Source organism: Coregonus lavaretus, assembly GCF_964263955.1.
Source record: "Coregonus lavaretus genome assembly, chromosome: 32".
Lineage (NCBI taxonomy): Eukaryota > Metazoa > Chordata > Actinopteri > Salmoniformes > Salmonidae > Coregonus > Coregonus lavaretus.
Genome location: NC_140019.1, coordinates 37,649,485 through 37,674,856, shown reverse-complemented (window position 1 = coordinate 37,674,856; position 25,372 = coordinate 37,649,485). Strand labels below are relative to the sequence as shown.

The 25,372-nt window shown below is 40.2% G+C and overlaps 1 protein-coding gene across 3 annotated transcripts in view; it reads right to left on the bottom strand.

Moving 5' to 3' along the window:
* Positions 1–25,372, bottom strand: part of LOC311107441 (protocadherin-11 X-linked-like) — a gene marked incomplete at both ends in the record, with an annotated part of 246,941 nt that overhangs the window by 210,599 nt on the left and 10,970 nt on the right. For all 3 annotated transcript variants that reach the window (XM_084149932.1, XM_084149933.1, XM_084149934.1), the window contains one exon: positions 10,334–12,820. In XM_084149932.1, the coding sequence (XP_084006058.1) occupies positions 10,334–12,820 (2,487 nt within the window). The remainder of the gene's footprint in view (positions 1–10,333; positions 12,821–25,372) is intronic.

Genomic DNA, 25,372 nt, shown 5'->3' with positions numbered 1-25,372 from the left:
TTAAATGTAAAGGTCTAAAGGGGTAAATGGTTACTTAAATGTAAAGGTCTAAAGGGGTAAATGGTTACTTAAATGTAAAGGTCTAAAGGGGTAAATGGTTACTTAAATGTAAAGGTCTAAAGGGGTAAATGGTTACTTAAATGTAAAGGTCTAAAGGGGTAAATGGTTAGTTAAATGTAAAGGTCTAAAGGGGTAAATGGTTAGTTAAATGTAAAGGTCTAAAGGGGTAAATGGTTAGTTAAACGTAAAGGTCTAAAGGGGTAAATGGTTAGTTAAATGTAAAGGTCTAAAGGGGTAAATGGTTAGTTAAATGTAAAGGTCTAAAGGGGTAAATGGTTAGTTAAATGTAAAGGTCTAAAGGGGTAAATGGTTAGTTAAATGTAAAGGTCTAAATGGGTAAATGGTTAGTTAAACGTAAAGGTCTAAAGGGGTAAATGGTTAGTTAAATGTAAAGGTCTAAAGGGGTAAATGGTTACTATTTATTTATCAGTACCTTAGTGTAGAACTGACAGCATAGTTTGCCATGTTTCCACAAAAGTCCTGTTTGCAGATTTTCCATCATAACTTCTGATTAAAACTGTTCCGAATGAGAGATGGATATCTAAACCGTTTAATCATTTCTTCCCGCTAGTCGAGTTACATTGCTGCAAGAAAAACATTGTTGCAATTTTTCCTCCTTAGGCTGAACTGATGAACCAATTATTATTGTTTGTCCAACTAACCAATCCAGCAACCCAGAAATTGTGAAGGGCATGGCCTGTCGTTGGCCTAGACAGAACAATGTAGAATAACAAAACAGAAAATGTACTAATCATCGTATGGATGATCTCAAGGTTATTTTGAGTCTTAATGGGCTTCTGTTATAAGTAGAGGAAATGAAGGGAAGACGGACAGACAGTATAAGATAATGCAATGAGAAGGTACAATGTCCTGATTAATAAGAAGACTCATGGGAAATGTGCAATACAATGCAAAAAAGACTTTAATAAATTCCAGAAGCGCACACATACATAAACAAAACATTTATATACAGTTTTTCTTCACACAATTGGCAAATTAAAGTTCATTACAAAGATTACGTAAGGAGCATATTGTACTTCACATTGAATAAAAGTGAGGTTGGTATTTCCTTGTCGTCTGTCTCCCTTACAACAGATAAAAAGCTGTTGTGCCTCAGGTATTCATGTATGTTATCTCTTTTCTCACCAAAAGATCACGTAAATCTAACGATGATTACAGTGCTAAGATGCTCTGTATAGTTCACTCTGTGGTTCTACTCAGTAGTGATACATTTGATACCATAATTACATCCGGTACCTTCATCCAGAAACGATTTGGATCATTAGGAAGGTATCCTATATGTGCCATACATGCTGTACACACTGCCTCGTCTAACCAAAGCAGTCTCTTTGTAAGACACCATTAAACATCATGACTATTAACAACAGTGCTAAACCCACCAAGCTGTTTATTAGATAGTAATCAAGATCAGGACATAACAATGAGTCCAAGTGTTTACAAGATACAGTAGAGGCATATATTTGTGTGGATACCAAACCAGAACCAAAGGCTTATAATATTGAAAGTGCTGTAAAGTAGATTCTCTCTCTTCCTAATGTGACCTTAATGCTGTTAATAAATTGAAGCCTGCTGAATGTTGCTTGCGCTACCTCTACTCGTTTCAGTGTTCAATGTTTATCTCTCCTAATTTCACTTGAATAAATAATGCATCAATATAAATAAGTGCACAAAATCAAGTTTGTATTTTTTTTTGCTTTAGGCCAACCAAGTTGTATCAACGACTGCCTGAGTTTTACCATTTGGAATCTTTATTTTAAATTTGTCATAATATATATCTCACAGGTTAAATCGGCTGTGACTTGTGGAGCTGTCAAGCTGACTCCAGTACACTAAGGTTAACCGTGGTGCTCGTCTGTTTATTCCTACATAGAACAGCTTTTGATTATGAACAAAGCCTTCGGTCCCTTGCGATTGTGGCTTAGCTCAAAGTATTAAACTCCTCCTCTCTACTATGTGGTGCAATTCCCTAATGTCCTCCGGCGGCAATCAGTAGACACAGTCCTCCTGGTCCTGGTAAAGCACTACACTGTGGTGTTGCAGTCACACTGTGGTGTTCCAGTCCAGTGGGCCTATTAATACTAGCCACACTCTTCACTACTAACACTAACTGTGGCACTGTAAGTGCATGTGATGATACGAGACGATCATTGACATAAAGGTACATGGTGACGTGGGCAGAACAGTCACATGCGTAGGACCATTAGCAGTAGACCCATTAGCAGTAGGACCATTTGCAGCAGGCCCATTTGCAGCAGGCCCATTTGCAGCAGGCCCATTTGCAGCAGGCCCATTTGCAGCAGGCCTAGCTTGCTGCATCATACGATGCCAGTCACTATATCCATGAGCCCAAAGAGAACAAATTCAATGGATTCAAAAGCAAGTGAAATAAAACAGACTCCTGGTACACTCTTAGAAAAAAAAAAAAGTGCTATCTAGAACCTAAAAGGGTTCTTCAGCTGTCCCCATAGGAGAACCCTTTGAAGAACCATTTTTTTGTTCCAGGTAAAACCCTTTTGAGTTCCATGTAGGACCCTTTCCACAGAGGGTTCTACATGGAACCCAAAAGAGTTCTAACTGGAACCAAAAAGGGTTCTACCTGGAACCAAGAAAGGTTATCCTATGGGAACAGCCGAAAAACCCATTTGTAACCCTTATTTCTAAAAGTGTAGGTCAAACTTTAGTCAAACAGAACCAATAAATATAAACATATTCAACTCTGTGATAAATATACACACATATAAACATACTTTACAGAATACAGTACAGAATAACTATTAATTGTTTTTTACAGGGGGGGTGGGTCATAGCGTGAGTCATCATCTAGGAGATAGATACGATAAGAGATAAGTGATGCTATAGCTAGGGTTTCAATAAAGCATTTCAAACCTCCTACAGGATTCACAAGTAGAGCTTTGTTGAAGTTTCAGGCAGGCAACAACGTGTCTTAATTTCTGTGAAAATTATTCAAGTAATTTTTTTTTTCTTTCCGGCCCACAAAAATAAACCAAATGAACATATTCCTTCTGTTGGTTGGTGTTCGAGGCCGTAGGGACTGTATAGTACGAGATTCACCTCTTCCTCTGTGTCTTCCTCCCTCTCTCTCTCTCTCTCTCTCTCTCTCTCTCCCTCTCTCTTCCTCCCTCTCTCTTTCTCTCTCTAGGTACAGGCAGCTAGAGATTGATTTTTATCCTGTGGGAGCGAGTTGTACCTGTGCCACAGAGTGTGCCATAGAGTGGTGGTTTCAGTGCCGTCTCCTGTAATATAGAGAGACAGACAGATATAGGGAGATTGTAGTTACAATGTAATCCAGCTCTGAGAAGTCTGAGCTCTACTAGCTGTTAAACTCTATTACAGTGAATACAAACCTCTAGATCATTTGTATTCAATAAAATAAAAAAATAAAATAAATAAGCATTCTTCAAGGCACAGCTGACAATCAGGTATGATTTTTCATGCCTAGATGAAGTCCTTGAAGAATACTACACGTGAACATAAGCTTGTGCATTTATACTGTGATTATCAGAGCATGCAATTCTCTCCAGCTGATTTAGCTCCAAATGTGTAATTACAGCCACCACCATCCTACTGCAACACTCAGTTGAACCCTGAAAACAGCATTTGGCTTCATAATGTAGTCCTACAGTAGGTCCTCTGATAGGTACAGAATCTGACATTCACTCGGGTCTGCCATTAAAACCGACATAAGACACATCTGCTGATATCCGAATGATCGTGTTGAATCTGACCTTGCGCTACATTAGGTCTACCTACAGATTATAGAAGCAATGACTGTTGCAAAAAAATATATAAAAATATATAAAAAAAATACTATTGCAAGTGAAATTTCATGTGAAATCATGGGATTTTCTATATGTGAAATCATGGGATTTTCTGTAAGGGTGGCTATAACACTTAGCTACAGCGATTGTCTTAAGAATATATTGTAAATTACAACAATAACATAATCACGTCTGCAATCCTTTCAAATGTTCACGTTCTGAGATCATACGTTTAAATGGTAATGTCTGTGTACAGTCTGTTAAGTGTGAATATGTTAACGGGCTAAGAAACACACCAACTACAGGATGTTGAGTCTGACACCAACAACTGACCTGGTGTGCACTGTGGCCCTGCGGAATATGGGGACCAACAAAACAGCATATTGGCCTCTTTGCTGTTGCATATTCATGCCTGTGTGGTTGCTCATTTGATCTGCCACAAACTAAAGCACAGATTGAGACAGAGGTTTCCCCGCACATCACCGGGGGGGGGGGGGATTGACCTCTAAAACTACCGGCTGAGAACGGGGAGAAAAGAGAAGGAAGGAAGAGACGAGGGAGGGAGGGAATAAAAGAGAGAGAAAAACGAGGCGACGGTGCACCGAGCAGCATTGGATCCTACCAAACAGAGCTCTTAGGATATTAAGATGCCATATGGTTCCATAAACATACGGTCTCTGAAGTACTTTGACAAGCTTTCCTCTTTAGCGCCTACATCTGTAAGTTCCCTTAAACATCAATCTAACCTTCATCTGTAAGTCTCCTGTGTCTCCTATTAGGATTCAATGAATGTTTTCTGTTATATCCTTCATCCTCTTTCTGCTTTAGGTAAGAGGTCAATGGAAGAGGCACGCAAAAGGAACTAAATCACATCGTCTTTCACTGTCGTGAACAAATAAAAACATCACAATCGGTTTTTTATCCAGTATTTTGGGACTTTTTGTATTACAGGTTTATGCTCAGGGAGATTGAGTGGCGTCAACTTGCCATATTGCTGCTTTTGTTAAGGCCAGGCTGACTTGAACGGATCGCAATTGTGAATTCCACACTCGACAAAACATTTTCATTTTACGAGATAAAGAAAAACATTCATGTTAATATTCTGGGGAGCATTAGAGAATTGATTTGAACTGTATCAAATGTATAAAAGAGGAATCTATTGGAGCGAGTGTCACGATCGTTGACAGATGCGGACCAAGGGGCAGCGTGATACTTTATTTAGTGTACACGACACGAACCAAAACAATAAAGAAAACGATACGTGAAGTCCTAGGTTAATAGCACAAAACCTTACGGAACAAGATCCCACAAAATACTAATGCCCAACAGGCTGCCTAAGTATGGTCCCCCCCAATCAGAGACAACGAGCTACAGCTGCCTCTGATTGGGAACCACCCTGGCCAAACATAGATCAAAACAAACTAGAACCAAAAACATAGAAAACAAAACAGAAAAAAATCCACACCCTGGCTCAACATTAAAGAGTCCCCAGAGCCAGGGCGTGACAGCGAGAGTTTACGGACAAGTCAAAACTAGGAAGTTGTAGCCAGTAATTGTCATTCATTGGCTGTCAGAGGTCCAATAATATTAGAGACCTAGTGACAGCCAATGATATTTAGGTATACCTGATATAATCTTAACAATCCTCTTTTTATCTATTATCCTCTCCTGAAACCTAATTACAGAGATTTTAATCATATTGTATTATGAGTGATTAACCCTTTGATGCATTTAATTAACCTTTTTGAGCTCTAGATTCTCACCAGACCCTGTTTTACTTCACGCATAGGCTTTGAATAAAGCACACTTAACTGTCACATCTAATGCCAACAGGGAGGCCCTACTTTTCAAACGCTCCAGGTGACAGGAGATTAAACTAGAGATAATAGATACACCATCATCCTGACATCTCTAAGGTGGTGCTGGGTCTTTCAGTTTGAACAACGCTGTCCCACTTCAGACCAGAATCTGATCAAATATTACGACCAATAATTACCCCATGAGAAACAACAAAAGTGATTAAACTCCAATGCATCTTTCAGATTAGCAAAGCCCTGAAATACACAAGATAAAATACACTGATGGAAACATTTGATACGGCACATTACGAGGACAGAGGAGAACGTTGACTTAAGTCATAAACTCATTCATATTCAGATTAGCTTAAAGGAGAAGTATTTATCACTGATGAACAACATCAGCGACATGGAATATTTGAAATACACCATTAATATCGCCCCCAAAACAAAAGCATGAATCAGAATAGCAAAACATTGGTTAAATATTTGTGCATATTTCAGGGGGTATTTCAAGGCAGGTTATAACCAGTATGAGTGCAAAACCATTCTGACAACTTGACAGGGAGCATTACAAACACCAAGTTAATTATATGTTCCTTAGTGCGCTGTACTGCCTATTCAAGTAGGCTTACGTATAATGTCCCATGGCAGCGTTGCTTTTAAATGGGTTTTAAATAAAAGGTGGGTGGGGAAAAATGAATATCTGTTCTGCGTGGGGTGTCTCTTTAAATGTCTGTGTACACAACGCATCAGTGGATAGTGGTCCTGTGGGGTAGAGCATGGTGCTTGCAACGCCAGGGTTGCGGGTTCGATTCCTACGGGGGGACCAGTACAGGAAAAAAATGTATGAAAATATCTGCGCGCATTACTGTAAATTGCTCTGGATAAGAGTGTCTGCTAAATGTAAAATGATAGACAGTAATTTGTAACAACTATGCTACAAAGGATGGAAAAGCTTCACGAGGACACAAAAAAACTCTGTGCAATTCCGTCAAGATAGACAAGCACAATGTTACACTTCATCAAATAAAATAAATTAAAGATGAATGATGATACTGCGCCAGAATGTGTTATTTTGGATGTGAGCAATAATCCTGAAAAAAATTGTTTTTTTAAATAAACGACAAAATAATTCCAGCACAATACAATTTCATTGGGCATCTATAATGCAAATGTATTTTACTGTATGAATGAATCCCATGTTATGACCTTGTTTCCAACATGTCTAGACAGTAGAATAGTATCCTATTCTCTAGACAGTCGAATAGTCTCTCTCTCTACCACACCATGAAGACTACCAATGATGAACCCTAACCTACATTAATACTGTCTCTCTCTCTACCACACCACAACGACCCCCAATGATGAACCCTAACCTACATTAATACTGTCTCTCTCTCTCTACCACACCATGAAGACTACCAATGATGAACCCTAACCTACATTAATACTGTCTCTCTCTCTCTACCACACCATGAAGACTACCAATGATGAACCCTAACCTACATTAATACTGTCTCTCTCTCTACCACACCATGAAGACTACCAATGATGAACCCTAACCTACATTAATACTGTCTCTCTCTCTCTACCACACCATGAAGACTACCAATGATGAACCCTAACCTACATTAATACTGTCTCTCTCTCTCTACCACACCATAAAGACCACCAATGATAAACCCTAACCTACATTAATACTGTCTCTCTCTCTCTACCACACCACAACGACCACCAATGATGAACCCTAACCTACATTAATACTGTCTCTCTCTCTACCACACCATGAAGACTACCAATGATGAACCCTAACCTACATTAATACTGTCTCTCTCTCTCTACCACACCATAAAGACCACCAATGATAAACCCTAACCTACATTAATACTGTCTCTCCCTCTACCACACCATGAAGACTACCAATGATGAACCCTAACCTACATTAATACTGTCTCTCTCTCTCTACCACACCATAAAGACCACCAATGATAAACCCTAACCTACATTAATACTGTCTCTCTCTCTACCACACAACAACGACCCCCAATGATGAACCCTAACCTACATTAATACTGTCTCTCTCTCTACCACACCACAACGACCCCCAATGATGAACCCTAACCTACATTAATACTGTCTCTCTCTCTACCACACCACAACGACCCCCAATGATGAACCCTAACCTACATTACCACACCAACCACCTGCTTTGTAACTATTGCTTTTATACACCATTCGAAAATGTTCTAGCAAGCTAGGTAATTAAATATTCTAATGAATTGGTTAAATAGCTTTAACTGGCTCTCTCAAGCTACCTCCTCCTCTTATTGGTCCCAAGCCCCCGTCTAGCTACCCCCTCCTCCTATTGGTCCTAAGCCCCCGTCTAGCTACCCCCTCCTCCTATTGGTCCTAAGCCCCCGTCTAGCTACCCCCTCCTCCTATTGGTCCCAAGCCCCCATCTAGCTACCCCCTCCTCCTATTGGTCCCAAGCCCCCGTCTAGCTACCCCCTCCTCCTATTGGTCCCAAGCCCCCGTCTAGCTACCCCCTCCTCCTATTGGTCCCAAGCCCCCATCTAGCTACCCCCTCCTCCTATTGGTCCCAAGCCCCCGTCTAGCTACCCCCTCGTCCTATTGGTCCCAAGCCCCCATCTAGCTACCCCCTCCTCCTATTGGTCCCAAGCCCCCATCTAGCTACCCCCTCCTCCTATTGGTCCCAAGCCCCCGTCTAGCTACCCCCTCCTCCTATTGGTCCCAAGCCCCCGTCTAGCTACCCCCTCCTCCTATTGGTCCCAAGCCCCCATCTAGCTACCCCCTCCTCCTATTGGTCCCAAGCCCCCGTCTAGCTACCCCCTCCTCCTATTGGTCCCAAGCCCCCATCTAGCTACCCCCTCCTCCTATTGGTCCCAAGCCCCCATCTAGCTACCCCCACCTCCTATTGGTCCCAAGCCCCCATCTAGCTACCCCCTCCTCCTATTGGTCCCAAGCCCCCGTCTAGCTACCCCCTCCTCCTATTGGTCCCAAGCCCCCATCTAGCTACCCCCTCCTCCTATTGGTCCCAAGCCCCCGTCTAGCTACCCCCTCCTCCTATTGGTCCCAAGCCCCCATCTAGCTACCCCCTCCTCCTATTGGTCCCAAGCCCCCGTCTAGCTACCCCCTCCTCCTATTGGTTCCCAAGCCCCCGTCTAGCTACCCCCTCCTCCTATTGGTCCCAAGCCCCCATCTAGCTACCCCCTCGTCCTATTGGTCCTAAGCCCCCGTCTAGCTACCCCCTCCTCCTATTGGTCCCAAGCCCCCATCTAGCTACCCCCTCCTCCTATTGGTCCTAAGCCCCCGTCTAGCTACCCCCTCCTGCTCCACTCTGCTCTGCTCTGCTCTGCTCCACTCTGCTCTGCTCTGCTCCACTCTGCTCCACTCTGCTCTGCTCCACTCTGCTCTGCTCCACTCTGCTCTGCTCCACTCTGCTCTGCTCCACTCTGTTCTGCTCTGCTCTGCTCTGCTCTGCTCCACTCTGCTCTGCTCCACTCTGCTCTGCTCCACTCTGCTCTGCTCCACTCTGCTCTGCTCTGCTCCACTCTGCTCTGCTCCACTCTGCTCTGCTCCACTCTGCTCTGCTCCACTCTGCTCCACTCTGCTCTGCTCCACTCTGCTCTGCTCCACTCTGTTCTGTTCTGCTCTGCTCTGCTCTGCCGTGTTGTCTGCCCTCAGCAAGGCCACCTCTCCTCACCTCTGATTTACGTCTATTTCCCTGGCCTGCTTTTATTTATTAGGGCACTTCGCATTTGGCACATCTCTTAGGGAATCATAAGCCTCAGACCAGACCGTAGCATTCAAATGAGCCTTTTGCTTTGCTCTCCTCCTCACACTCACAAAGCCTTCAGAGCCTCCACAGTCAAGACGCCACTTAATATCTCCAGCATGCAACCAAAATCTGGGATTATTTAATGAGGACTTATTATTCTATAGTGTAGTGGCACTCTTGGGGGATACATGTCCTACTATTTCAGTGGAACGTGAACAGCTGATTAAACCCGACGTTTATCTGTTAAGCTGATGACTGTCAAATCAAAGACTCTATGTTTGGTTTTCTCTGTCTGTCAGACATGCTCGTTTTTTTCAGGTGTGTCAATCAAAAAAGCTTAGCGCTGCTTTAATCCATTGGTCCTCAGCAAATACAGCTGTGCAGAGTTCAATTAGTAGCATGGCCGACTTGATTCTCCCTCAAGCATGCTATTACTCTGCCACCAGCCTTTCCCACTTAAGATTCTAATTTAACACTAGTTCCCACCATTCCACTGCCACCATTATACTTTCAAGTGGAACATTAACCTAAATAAGGTTAAAGGGTTTTATAGACATATAGTACAAGATAGCGTAAGGGATATAATCTGTCTTCGTTTTTTCCCCCTCTGTCTGGGAAGTATAGATAGATTTCATTTGGTTGAAGTTTCTTGGCCCAGACTTCAGTTCTCTCCTTCCTCTCTGAGGTACGCTTCCTCAATATTCAATGCTGATGACATTCATGCACATGTGACTTTTTGTGTGTTTCAATCCCCCCCCCCCCCCGTCTCCCTCCCGCTGCCACCCATCACCCTCCTTATCACCAAAGGGACAGTGGTACGGGGAGTGGGAGTGGAAACAGTAGGTGGCTTTAAAAAAAAAGAAGTTATAAATTACCTGTCTGGTATGGATTTGCCCAGGAGTCTTGAATCCCCCCTGACAGCTGCACTCTGAGACAGAGTACGGGTCCGAGCTGGTGGAGGAGCACTTGGAGTGCGAGTCACAGCCCACCACAAACGTGTTGTCTAGCGGGAGCTCCTGAATCACGTGATGTTTATTGGGCGCCATCGGGGTCTCTGGTTTGATTTGGAAGGTTGGCTGTGGGGAGGCAGACTTGTAATGCTTGGCTAAGTCTGGACTGTCAGGTTTGAAGGTGGTCGGCGTAGTGGCCCAGTTGTATTTCCCCATGGTCTGCTCATCTAGCTCCACGGGGAGGTCCAGGGTTCCATTAATGTGCTCCTGGCTGGGATCATCAGGCTTGGATTCTTCTATGGTGACAAAGTTCAAGAGGAGGCTCTTAGGGGATCTCTTCTTTTTCTTCTTTTTCTTCTTGATTTGACGGTTCTCCTGGTTGGGCGACACCCACTCGCCGCTCTGCTTGCCCTTCTGCACCACTTTGTGCCTGGGCGTCTGGCGGCAGCGCACCAAGGCCGTCACGAAGATGACTAAGATGACTGTCATAGTCCCAGCGATAATAGCGATGACAACAATCACGTATCCGTTGGCTTGGGGTGTGACCTCACTGTCTCCCACGTTACGGTCCAATGGAGTCTCCAAGCTCTTACGTAGCTGCTCTTCAATGAACGTAGCGTTGGAAACGGTCTCGTTAATGAACAGATGAATGAGGGCGATGGCGTGTAAGGACTCCGGCTGGCCCAGGTCTTTGACTTTCACCACCAGCCGGTGTAAACCCTGATCGGCTGCTAATATCTTCTCCTGCAGAGTTATATTACCAGTTGTTTTGTCTATGGCAAACAGCCCTCTTGGTGATCCTCCAATGATGCTGTACTGCAGCTCAGCATTCATGCCAGTGTCATTGTCTATAGCGAACACTCTGGTGACCACAGACCCAGGGCTGGTGGTAGACTGGACCAGATCGTAAGAGTAGTTGGACGAGGGGATAACAAAAACGGGTCGATTGTCATTGACGTCCACGACGTTTATGGTGACCTTGGCGTATGAAGTGCTGGGCGGTTGCCCTCCGTCTACGGCCTTCACCATAAAGGTGTAAGAGCTCTGCTGCTCTCTGTCGAACGTGAGGTTGGGTTTGATCACACCGGTCCGGGGATCAATAACGAAATTGTCTTTCCCGTTCAGGATGGACAGCGTTACGACGGCGTTGTCACCTGCGTCAGAGTCTGTGACGGTGATCAGACCCACTGTACCGTATAGAGGCAGATTCTCAGGCACGTAGAAGTTATACTCAGGATGGGTGAAAGCTGGGCTGTTGTCGTTGAGGTCCTGCACTATCAACCTCACTGTGACATTGCTCTGCAGCGAAGTAGACCCATTGTCCCTCGCCATGACAGTGAACGAATACTTCTCGTGCTTCTCTCTGTCCAGGCGTTTGCCAACGGAGAGGATTCCTGACCGCCGATCTATGTTAAACCCATCGGGAGCGTCGGGGCCAAGAGAATAAATAATCTCAGCATTATGTCCGCTGTCTGCATCCCTGGCACTGATCTTTATGAGCTGCGTGGACGGATCATTGTTCTCTGGTATGGACAGCTGAATCTCAGGCTGAGGGAAGATGGGAGCGTTGTCATTCTCGTCCTTAATTTTAATTAAAACCATCGCTGAAGTGTTCAAAGGAGGCTTCCCTGAATCCGACGCCACTATCTTAATTGCATATTCCCTGGTTGTTTCGTAATCTAAGGGGGCTGCAGTCTCCAGCAGGAACTGGTCATCAAACACTGGTTTTAACCTGAAAGGAACGTCGTGGTCAGTGTAACAAGTCACTTTGCCGTTCAGATCCGAGTCCTTGTCCGTCACTGTAATTAGGGCTATTTTTGTGTTGAGAGGAGCGTTCTCTGACAGCAGAACCGTTCCATTAACAAGGTTCATGATGTACCGAGTGTCTATGGACGGAACGTTGTCATTAATGTCCGTTACGTTGACGATAACCGTAGCTCTGGAGGGGGTGGAGCTGCCGTCGCTGGCCAGGACGATGAGTTTGTGGACCGGAGTGGCCTCCCGGTCTAAGGGCTGCTTGACGGTGATCAGCCCGTTGGTGCTGTCGATGGCAAAATGTCTCTTGGTGGACGAGGAGATCTGGTTGGAGAAGGAGAAGTGGATCTGTGCGTTGGAGCCGAGGTCTGCATCCGTGGCGTGGAGCTGGGTGACGGAGGTTCCCACGGGGGCGTTCTCTGGGATGTTCACCTCCACCTCGCTGTCCTTGAAGACCGGTCGATTGTCGTTGACGTCGGAGATGGTGACCTGGAGGATGGCCGTGCTGGACTTTGGGGGCGTTCCTCCGTCCTCCACCTTGATCTTCATGACGAAGGTGTCCTTCTGCTCGCGGTCCAGGCTCTGCTGGACGATCAGCTGAGGCCATCTGTCTCCCTCTGGGGTCTCGATGATGTCCAGGCCAAACTCACTCACACTCTGTAGAGACAGGGAGATAATGAAGAACGCAGATAAATAGTGAGCTTCAGTCCATATGTTACTGGACTACATTTCTGGGAATTTCACATGCATTTTCACCTAAAACATGACTATCTTATATGACATGTCATACAGTACTATAGCCGACTAGTGGTACTGTAAGATGGTACTAGACTTACACAGCTGGTTTCATTTTCCAGAATCAACACAAATAAAGCTGTAGTTTGTTTTAGCTTCAGCAGATGTTTGCTCTCACTGCAGCAAAACACTTTTGCGGTGAAAGTTCTTTAATCATATTAGCAGTGGTGTGTGTGCGTGTGTGTGTGTGTGCGTGTGTGTGTGCGTGCGTGTGTGCGTGTGTGCGTGTGTGTGCGTGTGTGTGTGTGCGTGTGTGTGCGTGTGTCTGTGTGTGTGTGTGTGTGTGTGTACCAATGTAATAGACCTTGAATTTCTCGTAGGTTTACAGTAAGGGTCATTTACAGTAAGGGTCATTTACAATAAGGGTCATTTACAGTAAGGGTCATTTACAATAAGGGTCATTTACAGTAAGAGTATTTTACAGTAAGGTGATTCACTATAAGCGTGGTGGAAAAAGTATCCAACTGTCATACTTGACTAAAAGTAAAGAGACCTTAACAGAAAAGGACTTAAGTAAACGTTATAGTCACCCAGTAAAATACTACTTGAGTAAAAGTCAAAAAGTATTTTATTTTAAATATACTTAAGTATCAAAAGTAAATGTAATTTCAAAAATATACATTTGTATTTAGTGAATCCACCAGATCAGAGGCAGTACAGATGACCAGGGATGACCAGGGATGTTCGTGAATTGGACCATTTTAATGTCCTGTTAAGCATTCAAAATGAGTACTTTTGGGTGTCAGGGAAAATGTATGGAGTAAAAAGTACATTAATTTCTTTAGGAATGTAGTGAAGTAAAAGATGTCAAAAATATAAATAGTAAAGTAAAGTACAGATACCCCAAAAAACTACTTAAGTAGTACTTTAAAGTATTTTTACTTAAGTAGTTTACACCTATGCGCATTAGAAAACTGGAACATGTCCTCATAATTTTTGCTTTAAGACTAAATCCAGAGGCAAAGATCCACTTATTAAGGAAATACTTAGGCCTTATTAAGGAAATACTTAAGGCCTTATTAAGGAAATACTTAGGCCTTATTAAGGAAATACTTAGGCCTTATTAAGGAAATACTTAGGCCTTATTAAGGAAATACTTAGGCCTTCTTAAGGAAATACTTAGGCCTTTATAAGGAAATACTTAGGCCTTATAAAGGAAATACTTAGGCCTTTATAAGGAAATACTTAGGCCTTTATAAGGAAATACTTAGGCCTTATTAAGGAAATACTTAGGCCTAAGGTAAACGTTGGATGCTGAGAGTGAGTTAAACAGTAACGTATGCCCATAACCAAAAAAGTCAATTGGTGAATGTTTAGCGGTTTTTTAATCTTCAATAAATCTATGTTATAAACAAGAAACTGACAGATGGAATCTACACTTACAACTTAAGGCAGCAGGTAGTTTAGTGGTTAAGAGCGTTGTGCCTGTAACCGAAAGGTCAACGGTTCTAATCACCAAGCCGACTAGGTGAAAAATCTGTCGATGTGCCCTTGAGCAAGGCACTTAACCCTAATTGCGCCTGTGAGTCGCTCTGGATAAGAGCTTCTGCTAAATGACAAAAATTTACAATAATATGCCATTTAGCAGACGCATTTATCCAAAGCGACTTACAGTCATGCGTGCATACATTTTTATGTATGGGTGGTCCCGGGGATCGAACCCACTACCTTGGCGTTACAAGCGCCGTGCTCTACCAGCTGAGCTACAGAGGACCACAACAGAAGGCCAATGACATCAAACCATCCTCAAGTTCCTTGGGATGCAGTTATATTGGAGTCATATTCAGTAAAGTGTTGTCGTACAGTACTGTATGCTCACTGCCACCGTTCAGCAGTTTCTTCCTGTACTGTATGATGACCGTCCATTTCAGAGAACTAAGTAACACTACCATCCTGGTGCTTTTTAATGAAGTACTTGTTTTAGCCCCCTGCCTTCCTCAGTACCACTCTTCTGCTTTATGTAAACTGTTATTCTTACTGTCTTGCATTTACTTTGGAATATAGGAGACGGCTCACAAAATTTCAAGTTCACATGTGAGAGAGACAGTTGAAAGGGAAGCCATAGAGATAACCTATTTAAATGCACTGCAAGACCACCATAGATTAAAGAGACAGAGAGACTCCACATTAAAAAGCTTTTCATCCAAGGAGGACTAAATCAGTAGGCAACAGTGAAGCCTGAGGAAAATGAAAACAAATGCATGTAATCCCCATGAGAAACTGGCTCTGACTGTTCAAAGTAATTGCCTTCCCTAAAAAAATGTAGCACTAATATTTATGATTACAGATCAGCTATGTGGTAAAGATGGGTCCTGGCATATTTGCCATCGTTTTGATTTAGAGAGAGAGAGAGAGAGAGCGAGAGAGCGAGAGAGAGCGAGAGAGCGAGAGAGCGAGAGAGCGAGAGAGAGCGAGAGAGAGAGAGAGAGAGAGAGAGAGAGAGAGAGAGAGAGAGCGAGAGAGCGAGAGAGAGCGAGGGAGAGAGAGAGAGAGAGAGAGAGAGAGAGCGAGAGAGAGAGAGAGAGAGAGCGAGAGAGAGAGAGAGAGAGAGCGAGAGAGAGAGAGAGAGAGCTAAGACCCATGCATTTTACAAAACAAAGAGGGTCTTTGAAGGTCTTTCAGTCAGAAGCAGTTTCATGCAAAAACAAGAAAAAAGCATCCTCTTTAAAGAGATAAGCTTCATGCTGCACATAATGTTGTAAGAGATTACTCTGTCTAGGCACAGCTATGAAATGAGATTAAGATACATACATTCTGACTGTGAATGGTACTATTTTGACCAAATGTGTTCACTTGACTACCCAGTAGGTTTAGAACCAGTATCATTCCTGTACCACTATAGTAGGGACCCATGGCAGAGGGAAGAAGGAGGCCAATACTATGTCCCGGTAGCTGCATCATAGACATGGTGTACAGGGTTGTTGTTGTTGTTGGGGTTTCACTAGCTGTGAATGTTGTCGCCAATCTGAACCACTGCCAAGTGACAGAAGTCCCTTAAGAAATCAAAGCAGCGCTGCTTGAATGAGGATGGTTACTTTGGCGAGTAGCCATGCGGATGCTATCTTTTCTTTCTAAGGTCTGAGACAGATCTCTATACACGACTGGACAGCAAGAATAATGACCATTCAATAACAATGAACAAGATGAGTTCTAGTAGAAGATGAGTTCTAGTAGAAGATGAGTTAGTAGAAGATGAGTTCTAGTAGAAGATGAGTTAGTAGAAGATGAGTTAGTAGAATATGAGTTCTAGTAGAAGATTAGTTCTAGTAGAAGATGAGTTCTAGTAGAAGATGAGTTAGTAGAAGATGAGTTCTAGTAGAAGATGAGTTAGTAGAAGATGAGTTCTAGTAGAAGAGGAGTTAGTAGAAGATGAGTTAATAGAATATAAGTTAGTAGAAGATGAGTTAGTAGAAGATGAGTTAGTAGAAGATGAGTTCTAGTAGAAGATGAGTTCTAGTAGAAGATGAGTTCTAGTAGAAGATGAGTTAGTACAAGATGAGTTCTAGTAGAAGATGAATTAGTAGAAGATGAGTTAGTAGAAGATGAGTTTTAGTAGAAGATGAGTTAGTAGAAGATGAGTTAGTAGAAGATGAGTTCTAGTAGAAGATGAGTAAGTAGAAGATGAGTTAGTAGAAGATGAGTTAGTAGAAGATGACTTCTAGTAGAAGATGAGTTAGTTGAAGATGAGTTAGTAGAAGATGAGTTAGTAGAAGATGACTTCTAGTAGAAGATGAGTTAGTTGAAGATGAGTTAGTAGAAGATGAGTTAGTAGAAGATGAGTTAGTATAAGATGAGATTGTAGAAGATGAGTTAGTAGAAGATGAGTTCTAGTAGAAGATGAGTTAGTAGATGATGAGTTAGTAGAAGATGAGTTAGTATAAGATGAGATTGTAGAAGATGAGTTAGTAGAAGATGAGTTAGTAGAAGATGAGTTAGTATAAGATGAGATTGTAGAAGATGAGTTAGTAGAAGATGAGTTCTAGTAGAAGATGAGTTAGTAGATGATGAGTTAGTAGAAGATGAGTTAGTAGAAGATGAGTTAGTAGAAGATGAGTTCTAGTAGAAGATGAGTTAGTAGAAGATGAGATTGTAGAAGATGAGTTAGTAGAAGATGAGTTAGTAGAAGATGAGTTCTAGTAGAAGATGAGTTAGTATAAGATGAGTTAGTAGAAGATGAGTTCTAGTAGAAGATGAGTTCTAGTAGAATATGAGTTCTAGTAGAAGATTAGTTAGTAGAAAATGAGTTAGTAGAAGATTAGTTCTAGCAGAAGATGAGTTAGTAGAAGATGAGTTCTAGTAGAAGATGAGTTAGTAGAAGATGAGTTAGTAGAAGATGAGTTCTAGCAGAAGATGAGTTAGTAGAAGATGAGTTATAGTAGAATATGAGTTAGTAGAAGATGAGTTAGTAGAAGATGAGTTAGTAGAAGATGAGTTAGTAGAAGATGAGTTCTAGTAGAAGATGAGTTAGTAGAAGATTAGTTAGTAGAATATGAGTTCTAGTAGAATATGAGTTAGTAGAAGATGAGTTAGTAGAAGATTAGTTAGTAGAAGATTAGTTCTAGTAGAAGATGAGTTAGTATAAGATGAGTTCTATTAGAAGATGAGTTGGTAGAAGATTAGTTAGTAGAATATGAGTTAGTAGAAGATGAGTTAGTAGAAGATGAGTTCTAGTAGAAGATGAGTTAGTAGAAGATGAGTTCTAGTAGAAGATGAGTTCTAGTAGAAGATGAGTTAGTAGAAGATGAGTTAGTAGAAGATTAGTTAGTAGAAGATTAGTTCTAGTAGAAGATGAGTTAGTATAAGATGAGTTCTATTAGAAGATGAGTTGGTAGAAGATTAGTTAGTAGAATATGAGTTAGTAGAAGATGAGTTAGTAGAAGATGAGTTCTAGTAGAAGATGAGTTAGTAGAAGATGAGTTCTAGTAGAAGATGAGTTCTAGTAGAAGATGAGTTAGTAGAAGATGAGTTCTAGTAGAAGATGAGTTCTAGTAGAAGATGAGTTAGTAGAAGATGAGTTAGTAGAAGATGAGTTAGTAGAAGATCAGTTAGTAGAAGATTAGTTCTAGTAGAATATGAGTTATAGTAGAAGATGAGTTAGTATAAGATGAGTTAGTAGAAGATGAGTTCTAGTAGAAGATGAGTTAGTAGAAGATGAGTTAGTAGAAGATGAGTTAGTAGAAGATGAGTTAGTAGAAGATGAGTTCTAGTAGAAGATGAGTTCTAGTAGAAGATGAGTTCTAGTAGAAGATGAGTTCTAGTAGAAGATGAGTTAGTACAAGATGAGTTCTAGTAGAAGATGAATTAGTAGAAGATGAGTTAGTAGAAGATGAGTAAGTAGAAGACGAGTTCCAGTAGAAGACGAGTTCTAGTAGAAGATGAGTTCTAGTAGAAGATGAGTTAGTAGAAGATGAGTTCTAGTAGAAGATGAGTTAGTAGAAGATGAGTTAGTAGAATATGAGTTCTAGTAGAAGATGAGTTAGTAGAAGATGAGTTAGTAGAAGATGAGTTAGTAGAAGATGACTTCTAGTAGAAGATGAGTTAGTTGAAGATGAGTTAGTAGAAGATGAGTTAGTAGAAGATGACTTCTAGTAGAAGATGAGTTAGTTGAAGATGAGTTAGTAGAAGATGAGTTAGTAGAAGATGAGTTAGTATAAGATGAGATTGTAGAAGATGAGTTAGTAGAAGATGAGTTCTAGTAGAAGATGAGTTAGTAGATGATGAGTTAGTAGAAGATGAGTTAGTATAAGATGAGATTGTAGAAGATGAGTTAGTAGAAGATGAGTTAGTAGAAGATGAGTTAGTATAAGATGAGATTGTAGAAGATGAGTTAGTAGAAGATGAGTTCTAGTAGAAGATGAGTTAGTAGATGATGAGTTAGTAGAAGATGAGTTAGTAGAAGATGAGTTAGTAGAAGATGAGTTCTAGTAGAAGATGAGTTAGTAGAAGATGAGATTGTAGAAGATGAGTTAGTAGAAGATGAGTTAGTAGAAGATGAGTTCTAGTAGAAGATGAGTTAGTATAAGATGAGTTAGTAGAAGATGAGTTCTAGTAGAAGATGAGTTCTAGTAGAATATGAGTTCTAGTAGAAGATTAGTTAGTAGAAAATGAGTTAGTAGAAGATTAGTTCTAGCAGAAGATGAGTTAGTAGAAGATGAGTTCTAGTAGAAGATGAGTTAGTAGAAGATGAGTTAGTAGAAGATGAGTTCTAGCAGAAGATGAGTTAGTAGAAGATGAGTTATAGTAGAATATGAGTTAGTAGAAGATGAGTTAGTAGAAGATGAGTTAGTAGAAGATGAGTTAGTAGAAGATGAGTTCTAGTAGAAGATGAGTTAGTAGAAGATTAGTTAGTAGAATATGAGTTCTAGTAGAATATGAGTTAGTAGAAGATGAGTTAGTAGAAGATTAGTTAGTAGAAGATTAGTTCTAGTAGAAGATGAGTTAGTATAAGATGAGTTCTATTAGAAGATGAGTTGGTAGAAGATTAGTTAGTAGAATATGAGTTAGTAGAAGATGAGTTAGTAGAAGATGAGTTCTAGTAGAAGATGAGTTAGTAGAAGATGAGTTCTAGTAGAAGATGAGTTAGTAGAAGATGAGTTCTAGTAGAAGATGAGTTCTAGTAGAAGATGAGTTAGTAGAAGATGAGTTCTAGTAGAAGATGAGTTCTAGTAGAAGATGAGTTAGTAGAAGATGAGTTAGTAGAAGATGAGTTAGTAGAAGATGAGTTAGTAGAAGATTAGTTCTAGTAGAATATGAGTTATAGTAGAATATTAGTTAGTATAAGATGAGTTAGTAGAAGATGAGTTCTAGTAGAAGATGAGTTAGTAGAAGATGAGTTAGTAGAAGATGAGTTAGTAGAAGATGAGTTAGTAGAAGATGAGTTCTAGTAGAAGATGAGTTCTAGTAGAAGATGAGTTCTAGTAGAAGATGAGTTCTAGTAGAAGATGAGTTAGTACAAGATGAGTTCTAGTAGAAGATGAATTAGTAGAAGATGAGTTAGTAGAAGATGAGTAAGTAGAAGACGAGTTCCAGTAGAAGACGAGTTCTAGTAGAAGATGAGTTCTAGTAGAAGATGAGTTAGTAGAAGATGAGTTCTAGTAGAAGATGAGTTAGTAGAAGATGAGTTAGTAGAATATGAGTTCTAGTAGAAGATGAGTTAGTAGAAGATGAGTTAGTAGAAGATGAGTTAGTAGAAGATGACTTCTAGTAGAAGATGAGTTAGTTGAAGATGAGTTAGTAGAAGATGAGTTAGTAGAAGATGACTTCTAGTAGAAGATGAGTTAGTTGAAGATGAGTTAGTAGAAGATGAGTTAGTAGAAGATGAGTTAGTATAAGATGAGATTGTAGAAGATGAGTTAGTAGAAGATGAGTTCTAGTAGAAGATGAGTTAGTAGATGATGAGTTAGTAGAAGATGAGTTAGTATAAGATGAGATTGTAGAAGATGAGTTAGTAGAAGATGAGTTAGTAGAAGATGAGTTAGTATAAGATGAGATTGTAGAAGATGAGTTAGTAGAAGATGAGTTCTAGTAGAAGATGAGTTAGTAGATGATGAGTTAGTAGAAGATGAGTTAGTAGAAGATGAGTTAGTAGAAGATGAGTTCTAGTAGAAGATGAGTTAGTAGAAGATGATATTGTAGAAGATGAGTTAGTAGAAGATGAGTTAGTAGAAGATGAGTTCTAGTAGAAGATGAGTTAGTATAAGATGAGTTAGTAGAAGATGAGTTCTAGTAGAAGATGAGTTCTAGTAGAATATGAGTTCTAGTAGAAGATTAGTTAGTAGAAAATGAGTTAGTAGAAGATTAGTTCTAGCAGAAGATGAGTTAGTAGAAGATGAGTTCTAGTAGAAGATGAGTTAGTAGAAGATGAGTTAGTAGAAGATGAGTTCTAGCAGAAGATGAGTTAGTAGAAGATGAGTTATAGTAGAATATGAGTTAGTAGAAGATGAGTTAGTAGAAGATGAGTTAGTAGAAGATGAGTTAGTAGAAGATGAGTTCTAGTAGAAGATGAGTTAGTAGAAGATTAGTTAGTAGAATATGAGTTCTAGTAGAATATGAGTTAGTAGAAGATGAGTTAGTAGAAGATTAGTTAGTAGAAGATTAGTTCTAGTAGAAGATGAGTTAGTATAAGATGAGTTCTATTAGAAGATGAGTTGGTAGAAGATTAGTTAGTAGAATATGAGTTAGTAGAAGATGAGTTAGTAGAAGATGAGTTCTAGTAGAGGATGAGTTAGTAGAAGATGAGTTCTAGTAGAAGATGAGTTAGTAGAAGATGAGTTCTAGTAGAAGATGAGTTCTAGTAGAAGATGAGTTAGTAGAAGATGAGTTCTAGTAGAAGATGAGTTCTAGTAGAAGATGAGTTAGTAGAAGATGAGTTAGTAGAAGATGAGTTAGTAGAAGATGAGTTAGTAGAAGATTAGTTCTAGTAGAATACGAGTTATAGTAGAAGATGAGTTAGTATAAGATGAGTTAGTAGAAGATGAGTTCTAGTAGAAGATGAGTTAGTAGAAGATGAGTTAGTAGAAGATGAGTTAGTAGAAGATGAGTTAGTAGAAGATGAGTTCTAGTAGAAGATGAGTTCTAGTAGAAGATGAGTTCTAGTAGAAGATGAGTTCTAGTAGAAGATGAGTTAGTACAAGATGAGTTCTAGTAGAAGATGAATTAGTAGAAGATGAGTTAGTAGAAGATGAGTAAGTAGAAGACGAGTTCTAGTAGAAGACGAGTTCTAGTAGAAGATGAGTTCTAGTAGAAGATGAGTTAGTAGAAGATGAGTTCTAGTAGAAGATGAGTTAGTAGAAGATGAGTTAGTAGAATATGAGTTCTAGTAGAAGATGAGTTAGTAGAAGATGAGTTAGTAGAAGATGAGTTAGTAGAAGATGACTTCTAGTAGAATATGAGTTAGTTGAAGATGAGTTAGTAGAAGATGAGTTAATAGAAGATGAGTTAGTAGAAGATGAGTTAGTATAAGATGAGATTGTAGAAGATGAGTTAGTAGAAGAGGAGTTCTAGTAGAAGATGAGTTAGTAGATGATGAGTTAGTAGAAGATGAGTTAGTAGAAGATGAGTTAGTAGAAGATGAGTTCTAGTAGAAGATGAGTTAGTAGAAGATGAGATTGTAGAAGATGAGTTAGTAGAAGATGATTTAGTAGAAGATGAGTTAGTATAAGATGAGTTAGTAGAAGATGAGTTCTAGTAGAAGATGAGTTCTAGTAGAATATGAGTTCTAGTAGAAGATGAGTTAGTAGAAAATGAGTTAGTAGAAGATGAGTTCTAGCAGAAGATGAGTTAGTAGAAGATGAGTTCTAGTAGAAGATGAGTTAGTAGAAGATGAGTTAGTAGAAGATGAGTTCTAGCAGAAGATGAGTTAGTAGAAGATGAGTTATAGTAGAATATGAGTTAGTAGAAGATTAGTTAGTAGAAGATGAGTTAGTAGAAGATGAGTTAGTAGAAGATGAGTTCTAGTAGAAGATGAGTTAGTAGAAGATTAGTTAGTAGAATATGAGTTCTAGTAGAAGATGAGTTAGTAGAAGATGAGTTAGTAGAAGATGAGTTAGTAGAAGATTAGTTCTAGTAGAAGATGAGTTAGTAGAAGATGAGTTCTATTAGAAGATGAGTTGGTAGAAGATGAGTTAGTAGAATATGAGTTAGTAGAAGATGAGTTCTAGTAGAAGATGGGTTAGTAGAAGATGAGTTCTAGTAGAAGATGAGTTCTAGTAGAAGATGAGTTAGTAGAAGATGAGTTAGTAGAAGATGAGTTCTAGTAGAAGATGGGTTAGTAGAAGATGAGTTCTAGTAGAAGATGAGTTAGTAGAAGATGAGTTCTAGTAGAAGATGAGTTCTAGTAGAAGATGAGTTAGTAGAAGATGAGTTCTAGTAGAAGATGAGTTAGTAGAAGATGAGTTAGTAGAAGATGAGTTAGTAGAAGATGAGTTAGTAGAAGATGAGTTAGTAGAAGATGAGTTGTAGTAGAATATGAGTTCTAGTAGAAGATGAGTTAGTATAAGATGAGTTAGTAGAAGATGAGTTCTAGTAGAAGATGAGTTAGTAGAAGATGAGTTAGTAGAAGATGAGTTAGTAGAAGATGAGTTCTAGTAGAAGATGAGTTCTAGTAGAAAATGAGTTCTAGTAGAAAATGAGTTAGTAGAAGATGAGTTCAAGTAGAAGAAGAGTTCTAGTAGAAGATGAGTTCCAGTAGAAGATGAGTTAGTAGAAGATGAGTTCTAGTAGAAGATGAGTTAGTAGAAGATGAGTTCTAGTAGAAGATGAGTTAGTGTCACACCCTGGCTCTGGGGACTCTATATGTTGAGCCAGGGTGTGTAGATTCATTGTGTTTGTGTGCTGTGTTTGAGTGTCTAGTTATTCTATTTCTGTGTTGGCCAGAGTGGTTCCCAATCAGAGGCAACGAGTGTCAGCTGTTGCTGGTTGTCTCTGATTGGGAGCCATATTTAAACAGTCTGTTTCCCTTAGTGTTTGTGGGATCTTGTTCCGTTTTGGTTTGTTGCCGTGTCGGTTGTGTTATACCGAGGACGTCACGTCATCGTTTATTGTTTTGTTCGTGTATTCATTAAATAAATAAAATATGTTCGTTCATCACGCTGCGCCTTGGTCTACTCCGTATAACGATCGTGACAGTTAGTAGAAGATGAGTTCTAGTAGAAGATAAGTTCTAGTAGAAGATGAGTTCTAGTAGAAGATGAGTTAGTAGAAGATGAGTTAGTATAAGATGAGTTAGTATAAGATGAGTTCTAGTAGAATATGAGTTCTAGTAGAAGATGAGTTCTAGTAGAAGATGAGTTCTAGTAGAAGATGAGTTAGTAGAAGATGAGTTAGTAGAAGATGAGTTAGTAGAAGATGAGTTCTAGTAGAAGATGAGTTCTAGTAGAAGATGAGTTAGTATAAGATGAGTTCTAGTAGAAGATGAGTTAGTAGAAGATGAGTTCTAGTAGAAGATGAGTTCTAGTAGAATATGAGTTCTAGTAGAAGATGAGTTAGTAGAAGATGAGTTAGTAGAAGATGAGTTAGTAGAAGATGAGTTAGTAGAAGATGAGTTCTAGTAGAAGATGAGTTAGTAGAAGATGAGTTCTAGTAGAAGATGAGTTCTAGTAGAAGATGTATATTCATGGAGTAGTTCTTGAACATAAAATAGCAATGACTAAGAACCACACATTCGTTTAGTGAGTAACTATTTGACCAAAATTACATTAAAATAACTGTGCTACGACTTTTCTATGAAATTCATAGGAGTGATTTTACCACTGCAATACAGTGAATCATAACATGTTGGCCCTTCGTACTACATGGATGTTAGAATACATCTTAGTATAGACTTTAGTATCTGGGACTTTGGCACAGTGCCTCCATCCAGTCGATGTCATAGGTGCTCCTAAAGATGATTTATGAACCAGACAGATTTTTCCCCACCTCTGTCTCATTTTCACCTTAGACAACAGAACATTTAGAGCATTTCAATCAGTTTCAGAGAGCTATCGCTAACTATGTAACATGGCGGTTTTATTTTTCCTTCAATGAATTAAAATTAGGCTGGTGGATTGCGATAACATCTAGGACAGGCAAACTTACTGTAGAAAAGGTTAAGAATATGAATCACCGGCCTTAAGGCGCAGTGACAATAACCTTTAAATAAAATACAAAACTGTACAGTTTAAAAGAAAGCAGTTATTCAGTTTCACCCAGACTGGACTCCTAAACCCTGTTGATTAAGCATTAATCTACCATTGTGGATCACGTGTCTATAGGGACCATACAGTCGTGGTCAAAAGTTTTGAGAATGACACAAGTATTGGTCTTCACAAAGTTCGCTGCTTCAGTGTTATGAGATATTTTTGTCAAATGTTACTATGGTATACTGTAGTATAATTACAAGCATTCCATAAGTGTCAAAGGCTTTTATTGACAATTACATTAAGTTTATGCAAAGAGTCAATATTTGCAGTGTTGACCCTTCTTTTTCAAGACCTCTGCAATCTGCCCTGGCATGCTGTCAATTAACTTCTGGGCCACATCATGACTAATGGCAGCCCATTCTTGCATAATCAATGCTTGGAGTTTGTCAGAATTTGTGGGTTTTTGGTTGTCCACCCGCCTCTTGAGGATCGACCACAAGTTCTCAATGGGATTAAGGTCTGGGGAGTTCCTTGGCCATGGACCCAACATTTCGATGTTTTGTTCCCAGAGCCAATTAGTTATCACTTTTGCCTTATGGCAAGGTGCTCCATCATGCTGGAAAAGGCATTGGTTGTCACCAAACTGTTCTTGGATGGTTGGGAGAAGTTGCTCTCGGAGGATGTGTTGGTACCATTCTTTATTCATGGCTATGTTCTTAGGCAAAATTGTGAGTACACCCACTCCCTTGGCTGAGAAGCAACCCCACACATGAATGGTTTCAGGATGCTTTACTGT